The sequence below is a fragment of the Bidens hawaiensis genome, unplaced genomic scaffold (genome assembly GCF_021521415.1).
Source record: "Bidens hawaiensis isolate Kalapana, Puna unplaced genomic scaffold, B.hawaiensis_p1.1 tig00047462_1, whole genome shotgun sequence".
Classification (NCBI taxonomy): domain Eukaryota; kingdom Viridiplantae; phylum Streptophyta; class Magnoliopsida; order Asterales; family Asteraceae; genus Bidens; species Bidens hawaiensis.
This window is the reverse complement of record NW_027506035.1, coordinates 23,090-32,361: the sequence shown is the minus strand read 5'-3', so window position 1 is coordinate 32,361 and position 9,272 is coordinate 23,090. Positions and strand designations below refer to the sequence as shown.

Genomic DNA, 9,272 nt, shown 5'->3' with positions numbered 1-9,272 from the left:
GGTTCACAACACAAACAACCACAAGGATGGACTTCTCCGTGCATCCCGTCGACTTATCCGAACTCCCACTAACTCCAAGATGTCCATGAGTTCGTCCTCGATTATCTTCGTGTCTTCTTAATTACAAATTTATAAACTAACAATAATATGTCCTATTACAAATTTGAACCATCTTTATGGCCAAAAGAAAACTAAAAATTAAATAATAACCTTTTTACAACTTTTGAACCAACCATATGGCCAAAACAAGCTCAAACACCAAACACAACCAAACAAACACATAGTTCGGGGCCGGATTTACATATTCAAAATAAACGAATTTCGGGTCGTTTTGACTTGGTCAAATAAAATAAACAAAACTTTGACCAACTCAAAATCACCCGAAAATAAATCTAGATCTATAAACTTTAACGATTTAAAGTTTAAGATGTAGATCCGGTTTTAACGAACCGGGATCGACTCGTACGTTGTAACCTCGGCTCTGATACCACTGTTGGGTTTCAACGGTGGTTCGGAACGAAAACGGTCAATATATTTTAAACTCGTTTTAGTTAATAATTTCGTTTAAATAGTTATTAATCAATATTAATAATCAAAGATATATAAACGAACTATAAAAACGCAGCGGAACGATTAAACGATTAACCCGAACCAAAACCGAAAACCCAGAACCCGGATCCGATTACAACTATTATACGAGTACGAATAAACATAAATAATAATCAACCATAGAAAAGGTAGTTGATATACCTCGGTTATACACAAACCGGGAAGACACCGAAGGCTTAACGATTAAGCTAGACTTGGACACAAAACAATCCGGCGACACTTCCGGCGGTAGACAGCGGCGGAGTGCGGCGACGGCTCGTCGGATCTGCAGCTACAAGCTTGAGATATCACTGAACTGCAGCAATGCACCCTCACAGCAACCACAGCAGCTCTCCGGCGATGGCAGGAGATAACGGCGGCGGCAGACGGATCTCCGGTGGTCAGCAGCAGTGGACGGAACAACAGCTCAGCAAGAAATGGTGAGCTGCGGTGGTGTTCTGGTTGTGCTGGTGAGCTCCGGTGAGGTTTATAAGGGCGGCAAAGGGTGGTCACGATTTTCTGGCGACCGGAAAAACGCGCCGGCGGCGGTGGCGGCTGGTTTACCTTGTGATGGAGGCTAGGGTTTGTAAATATAAGGTTACCATAAATAGAAAATTACTTATGTATTTATAGTAAACATATTTAGGATTTAACAATTAAACCAACTTGGGCTTGAGCCCAAATAACCAAACAAAGCCTTTAATCAATATCCAGTCCACCTAATTGATTGTGCCGGGCCTAATTAACATTTAAGTAGGCCTTTATCTCGTCACCCCCGGTGTAACTCAGTCTGGGTCACATTCGGGTCGGTCGCGTTGACTTGACCCGAAATGACCATTAAATCCAACATGTTCATCGTTAGATATGTATAGACACCTGTTGAAAATAATAGACGTACCATTTAAAGCCTTGCTATAGTTACAATACATTAAAATGTGCTCATATGCTAGACATGGACAAAGACACGTTGTTTTAGTGCTAGACGTGCTCTTGTAATTGGTTTTGTCATACTTTTGTAATTAGTTTAGACATGCCATTATAATCATAATGGATCAACATTTTTCTAATGTCATTTAATGTGTGTGTGTATATACTCTTTATGATCGTTAACCATTAAGACAGTTCATATGAAAAATAAATACAGAGAGGTATGAATAGTGAGAACCAGATTTTTATTCCAATTATTATTGAATTAATGCAATAGTTTCATGGCTGCTAACGAGCACTTAAACTTGCGTGGATTAATTTATTGATTTATTAATTCAAGCTTTGGTTTATTCCACCTTAAAAACATTTGAATTGAATTTAGAACAGCCTGGATAAAACGACAAGATGTAAGACGTTAACACATAACATTTGTTAATTGCATTATTATTTATTTTTGTTTACAATAATCTGTGTTGTCATCAGTTATCATGTGCTATTTCTTCGACAAACACAATCAAACATTTCTTCTCACCATTTCCATCAATTAATTATTGTCTAACTACTAATTTTCTTTTAATGCAAACCTCACAAATTCTGAGTTACAGTTGAAAGACACCTTACTTAAGTTTTGCTTTATATAAAAAGTAAGATGGAGTCGTATCAAAATTGAACTTCTTTTATATCAAGATGGTTGGTATAAATGAACTAATTAATTACAAAATCACAAATCAAAGCAAAATCCAAAAACACCCCTCCCTGCCCATACCTCAAAAGAAAGCATTTCATAACACAAGCAGGGACTCAGGTTAGACCTATGTTATAAAGAAAAAATTGTGCTACGTTTGTATCCAAAATTAAACCAAGGTGATGTACCCAAAAAAAAGTTGGCTATCATACATTAATACAATTAGTACCATTCGTTAAATGGTTAGTCACGCATGCATCTTATAGCATGTCGTGTCCGAACCTAGAGCTGCACGAAAAACCCGAACTCAAAACCGGTTTTTTTATACCCGGGTTTTTAATACTCAAACCCGTACCAAATATGGTATGCATTTTAGTACTAAACCCCGTACCCGAACCGGGTTTTTCCAATACCCGAAACCGGGTTTTTCAAATACCCGATCTATACCCGAAAAATACCTCTAAAAAGTGCAACCCCTAAAAAGTTCCAATCTATACCAGAAAAAAACGCGAAAATATGGTTTTTTCAATACCCGGAATTAGAGTGTTAAAATACCCGGTTTTATACCCGATACGTAGGGTATGGTTTTAGAGGCAATACCCGGACTCGAACCCGACCCGGGAATTGCTAATACCCGATTTTCTAATATCCGAACCCGGGTTTTTCTAATACCTGATTTGTTCACCTCTATCCAAACCTACTCCTCTATGTATGCCCTCTATTTTCTTTTTCATCGTTAAATTGTTAATTGCTATGATTATGCATATAACTTTTACAAATGTTTACTCTTCAATGAACAAAGTGTGTATAAATATTGTTTCCAATATAAAATATGACTGAAGGACATTTAATAATTCTAATAACAATTATAACAAAAATATAAACGGCAGTTCATAATTTTAAGAACAGAATAAAAAGTTAATATACAAAGAAATATTGATAATTAAGAATTTGTTTGGTTAATTGTTAAGCTAAACATATAGTAATAATTATACTTATAAGCACCTAATAAACCAAAATTCATAAAACCCTTTTACTAGAAATCACTAAAATTAGTTTGATGACAAAACAAATAATTTCAATCAATCAATCATACCCAGTAAAATCCCACCGACAGCAGAGCTATAGGTAGGGTCTGGGGAGGGTGGGATGTAGGCACACCGTACCTCTATCCAAAGGAATAAAGAGGTAGCTTCCAGAGAGACCCTCGGCTCTAAGAACATGTGTATGAAGTAAAAAAAAGAAAATCAAAGTTTAACAGTTATATAAAAAACTACTACTAATTATAATAATATTAATAATAAGGTCACAGTTTAACCGCAATATAAAAGCTAATAATAATAATAATAATAAAATATGTAAGGGAAATACCATTATGGTATGTGACCTAAATAAGTTAAGTCTAAGCCCTAAGGTATTCAATTCTCTCTAAAAATCCTTAACTTTAATTCTACTTCTCCACGAATTCCTATCCTCAACCATGTCCTCGGAGAGGTTTAGGTCTATCAAATCATGCCTAATCCTCTCATCCCAAGTCAATTTCGGTCGTCCTCTACCCCTCCTCCCCTCTATAGTAATGTTTTCTACGGATCTAACAGGATTCGTCGTCTGTCTTCTCTTTACATGTCCAAACCATCTCAATCTCCACTCTCTTATCTTGTCTGCTATGTTCGCCACCCCTAATCTCTCGCGAAGCACAACGTTTCTTATTCTGTCTAGCCTTGTGTGCCCACACATCCAACGTAGCATTCTCATTTCTGCTACCTCCATCTTCCGCACTTGTGCCTTCTTGATGGCCCAACAATCTGTTCCATATAGCATTGCAGGTCTAACTGCCACCCTATAGAATTTTCCCTTCAGATTAGTCGGGAAACTCTTGTCGCACAATATACCTGTGGCTGCTTTCCATCTACACCATCCTACCTGAACTCGGTGGGTCACATCACTGTCTAATTCCCCATCGCTCTGTACAAATGATCCTAAATACTTGAACTTCGTTACCTGCGGGACCACCTGCCCTTCAATTGTGATGTGTGCGTCTTCACTGTCGTTTATCTCACCAAAATCACAGTGTAGGTACTCTGTCTTAGATCGGCTAATCTTTAAACCTTTTGTCTCTAAGGTTGTTCACCACTCCTCAAGCCTCATGTTAAAACAAATAATTCTGAAAAATAACCGAATTTGTAGGAGTTAAAAGTTAATTTTATGCTTTTAGCAAGAGTTCAATCAAAACATTGTTTGATTTTATGAAAGGCGAGAAATAATCTTATTTTCAACTCAAATTCCCCCGGCTCTTTCGAGGATCATTGAAAAATCAAGCTCCTCGGTTTCTTGCGAATTCGGAATCGTGGGAAACTCGCTTCAAGGATTTCAACTCAAACTCTGATACCAAGTGCAATCCAGTTCAAACTCTCCACCATAACATAATACTCAAATTATTGAACAATCATAAACAGTGATCAAATAATTGAGCTCCAAACAAGTATAAATTTTTCAAACAGAGCCCAAAATTTCAACATCACCAATTTAAATCTCTATATTAAAATATAAATTATATTGTTATAATAATACATTTTTAATCATATTTAACGCACAAATCATTGATTAAAAAATGAATTTTGACAAACGAATGTTACTGGTCAACCCAACCCAGCCTGTCTCATAACATTACCCAATTTAAACAGTCATCCAATCCAACCCACCCGTTTTGCCACCTCTAGGTAGTATGGTTAATGTTTAACAAATGAAACCTAGTTGTGTATTACCAAATCTATTCATGTTTGTTCAAGAAAGTGGGTTGATTAGTAGAAGCTAAGAGTCTAGCCCACATCCTGTCTGTCAACTTCACAATATTTGTAGCCTCCGTTACACGCTGCACATTAAAAGTAATGAGTTGAGTACACTAATCCAAGTTTTAAAAACTTAATTATAACTAATGTGTTAAATACGTGTATGTGACTTACCCCAATTGGAATATATGCGTGTCTGCTGTTCACGGGTCCCACAGTGAAACCCGAGTATCCCGCCATGGCCCCATGAACCGCACTTTGAGCAAGAAGTGTGCAATAAATATTATCAGATGCATTACTTGGAACAGCCCGGATCATGTATGTCGGATCTGCATATTAAAGAAAAACATAAATTTAAAATTGTACACAGAGCAGCTATACTAATAAACTCATCCTCAAAAAGTACCTATGTATTTAAGGTTTATAGGCATCTTTTTCACATTTGTAAAATGATCCTGTTACATGCAACTCAACAAAATTTAGAAATTGTTGTCCAAGAAACAGTTACGTTAAATTTTATTAGCTACTAATAACCTTAATCTTTTGAGTCAACCATAGACCAACATCAAGAAGCAACTTATTTCCAGAAGCATCTTTCTCCACATATGCATTCTCACTTTGAGACACATATTCTTGACCCGCACCTTCGGCTAACACAATAACCACATGCCCGTTCTCTTTAAGTCTTTGTTGAACAAATTCAAAAAGACCACCTTGCCCTTCCAGATAGAACGGAGACTCTGGAATTAAGCAGCAATCCTGTTACAGTACAGATCCATTAACACATGTTGCATATTTACTGGTTTGACCCATTACCCACCCAACCCATTATGTGACATCTACCTAGGGCTGTAAACGATCCAGGTCGAGCCGAGCCAGGGTGGGCTTGGGCTTGGCTCATTTAGAAAACGAGCTAACACGGCTTGTTTATCTTAATGAGTTGACATGTTGAACTGGTGCTCAGCTCATCAAAAGTTAGATCCAGCTTGTGGCTCGTCAAAAGCTTGTTTATTTTTCAAATTCTGTATTTTTTACACATATTGATGTATATAGAAACAAAAAGTAATATTTTTTACACATAAATAATCCAAAATTGATAAACTTGCAAATTTATGATTTATACACACACACACACACATATTTAGAGATGCATTCTTTTCAGAACTAGTTAATGTTGAGAGCCACGATAACCACATAAAGAACTTGTACATTGTGCATTAATGATTTAATGAGATGGTGGGTAAGCAGTTATGTAACTGTCTTTTGTGAAACACTTAAAAGCAAGAGACACAAGTGCGTTATGCGGTTCTTGCAGTTAAAATATTTCTTGGTTCTTATTTGAACACTTCCGTGTATGTGTATAAATATATATATACATGCATTTTGGTTATAAAATTATATATATTAAATTTGAGCTTTAATTTAAACGAGCCAAACGAGCGAGACAACAAGCGAGCTTACTTTGGCTCGAACTCGAATATTTATAAACTTACAAGTGCGCCCATTTCAAGCAAACCGTGAGCTTTTTGAGCAGCCCTACATCTACCTACTATATTTGAGAAACAACTAACTAGATCAAGTCAACATAATCTCAAGCTAAAGCAATTGATTCTCGGTTAAGTTAACTAAGGTCTTACCACATCTCGACTTGCTAGGGTAGCAAACATTGCAATGAATCCTGAAAATTTCCAAAAAAGTTTGGGAACAATAAGAACTATAAACACGAAATCTTATATAACTTGAACAAACATATGTATACATTGGTCAAGATACTTACCACTATATCGACCCATAAGTTTGACTATTCCAACTCCATTTTCAACACTCTCCACTTCAACATGTGCAGCATTTATCGCCCTCTGAGCTTCTTCAACAGCAGTATCAAATCCAAAAGATTTATCTATCACCTAAAACAATTATTAAGCATTAACCTAATGTGTCAAAAGGTCAAATAAACAATCACAAAGAGTTCAAATGACTTACAGCAATATCATTATCAATTGTCTTGGGAATCCCAGCTACCGCAATGGGAAGGCGACGCCTTTCAACTTCCTTTCAGATTAAAAAAGAAAAAAAAAACTAACATCTTGTCTTATGTATTAAAAAGCCAAATGAAAACAAATATAATTTGAAATATTTAATTACCTTGTAAATAGCAGCTGCTCCTTTTTGAGTGCCATCACCTCCAATAATATATACCTGATTAATCCCACGGTCCTGAATGTTATCAACTATCTTGTTGGTATCATGACCGCCACGTGAAGTTTGAAGAATTGTACCGCCTCGTTTATGAATATCATTAACAACTTTTGGATTTAATTCCATTGTGTTTCTTGAGTAAAAGCCCCTATAGCCTCCCTGTAGAAAAGAACAACAGTTGGATAACAGAATATTTGATTTTGTGTGTCCCATCTACATATTTATTATACGATATATAGCAATAAGGCGGGGATGAATAATGATACGACAAACCTCAATTCCAAGTATATTGTTAACACCGTACATAATATTCAAGCCGCATACAATCTCCCTGATCACTGTGTTGATCCCGGGACACAAACCGCCACATGTAACGATACACGCTCGTACTTCCTCCGGCTTGAAATAAACCTAGCATTAGGTAGAATAAAAACTTAAAACCATAATGAAGTAATGAGAAATTGGCCAACTTGTTTAATTAGTTAAATGAAATATATACCCTTTCCCTGGGTCCCGCACGCCGAAAGTGCACACCTCTGGGACTACCCTTCTGAACAACAATCTGCAACAAGATGTCATGGTTGCCAAATACCAAATTAGCTTGGTGGTAAAAAACGTTAAAATTTCAATGTGGTACGATTCAAGAAAAAACGTACTTGCTGTGCTAAAACGTCTTCTGGGTTAACAAAAGTATTCCTGATGAAAAGGGTTACATATTGTTTGGTGAGTTGCAAAAATGATCATACATTTTTATAAAGACCGGTGCACAAGGTATGCTAACAACATAAGAGAGTAAAATATAACAAAAAAAAAAAAAAAAACTTACTTGACTATTGCATAGGCTTGGCTGTTTTCTAACGGGTTGGGATAGCTCTGCAAGAAGAAAGAATAAAACGTAAACTATGATCCAACGTTTTCGGGATTTCCTATGGTGTATGGTCCAGCCACATTGTAGCTCGGGTTTTTGATTATAAGATATTTGTAGCTAGGGTTTCAGTGGTACACTCTGAAACAGATAAAATACATTGAGATCGGGTTAACTTGATAAAGCATTGGGTTCTTGTGGTTGTTTCATAGTTACCAAAGGCGCTAAGCGCACGGGCCTGGCCTGGGGCCTAGGGGAAAAAAGCACACTTAAATAGAAAAAATTAAAATATATATTATGTATTAGAAAAATTATAGTATTCGTCAATGGTCACATAAAATAAGCAAAAGCTATAATATAACGTTAGGTGTCATCTAGATAGATTAAAACGTAATTCCAAAAATTGAATAACAAAGTGTTCAAAATAAAAGTAGGAAAAGGTAATAAATAGCAAAGGTTCAAATGATCATTATTGTTGATCCGTTATCAGGCGCAAGAGGGGAGGGCTTTCAATAACTATGGGTTGTTTATGCTTCTTAGGTTATATGCCTAGTAGTTTGAAATGACACAATTCAGGTTCAACAAGCTTTCACAATTAAATAGATCTTTAATGAAACTGAATATGAGTCGATAAGTTTCTAGTGCGGATCATGTGTCACAACAGAATCCAATTGTTTAAAAGTCAAAGGTCAATGTCAAAGTATATAAATAAATTACCGGTAAATCAGGTAAGAAATCGGTTAAGTGAGGAACGTCTTCGAGGACAAAACCATCGTCATCTTTAATAACAACTGTAGGAGTGGGAGTGTTGTTATTCTGATTAATAGTCGGGTGATAATAACACCACCTCCGGGGGTTACAGTTTGTGAAAAATGGAAGAGGTTTAGAAGGAAACGATAAGGTTTTGGTTGGAGAAGAAAAGTGAAGAAGATTTGAGAGTGAAAGATCCATGTGAATGAAGCAAAAAGGTATGTATGTATGTATGTATGTGTCTCCAGGGATCTGGGCCAAGGGGAGAAGAGAAGAGAAGAATATATTTATTATTCAGGACTTGTATAAATTAAAAAGGGGGAAAGTTGAAGTAAGACTTTGGGAACAACGGCGACATCAAATTCCAATACGACAAGTCACCCTACATAACTTTGACCAAACTACAACTACGGCTATCGTATATATCTAGAAATCAACACCAAACATGTATACGATTTACTTGTCACAA

At 36.3% G+C, this 9,272-nt stretch overlaps 1 protein-coding gene across 1 annotated transcript; it reads right to left on the bottom strand.

Annotated features, from left to right (window-relative positions):
• Positions 1–4,941: 4,941 nt before the first annotated feature.
• Positions 4,942–9,004, bottom strand: LOC143616454 (ATP-dependent 6-phosphofructokinase 4, chloroplastic-like). Its single transcript, XM_077089276.1, has 13 exons — positions 8,771–9,004; positions 8,015–8,061; positions 7,845–7,884; positions 7,688–7,750; positions 7,462–7,599; positions 7,135–7,347; positions 6,973–7,041; positions 6,767–6,896; positions 6,627–6,667; positions 5,524–5,748; positions 5,396–5,444; positions 5,164–5,318; positions 4,942–5,072 (listed from the first exon to the last, which is right to left on the bottom strand). The coding sequence occupies exons 1-13, from the start codon at positions 9,002–9,004 to the stop codon at positions 4,971–4,973; spliced, it is 1,506 nt and encodes a 501-aa protein (XP_076945391.1). The 3' UTR covers positions 4,942–4,970.
• Between the last annotated feature and the right edge of the window lie 268 nt (positions 9,005–9,272).

Excerpts from the sequence above, each read along its gene's own strand:
- LOC143616454 (XM_077089276.1), bottom strand. The coding sequence starts at position 9,004 with ATGGATCTTTCACTCTCAAATCTTCTTCACTTTTCTTCTCCAACCAAA. Across the intron at positions 7,042-7,134 it reads GAGCAGCTGCTATTTACAAG|GAAGTTGAAAGGCGTCGCCT; the intron begins GTAATTAAATAT and ends TTAATCTGAAAG. Across the intron at positions 5,319-5,395 it reads TATAAACCTTAAATACATAG|ATCCGACATACATGATCCGG; the intron begins GTACTTTTTGAG and ends TTTAATATGCAG.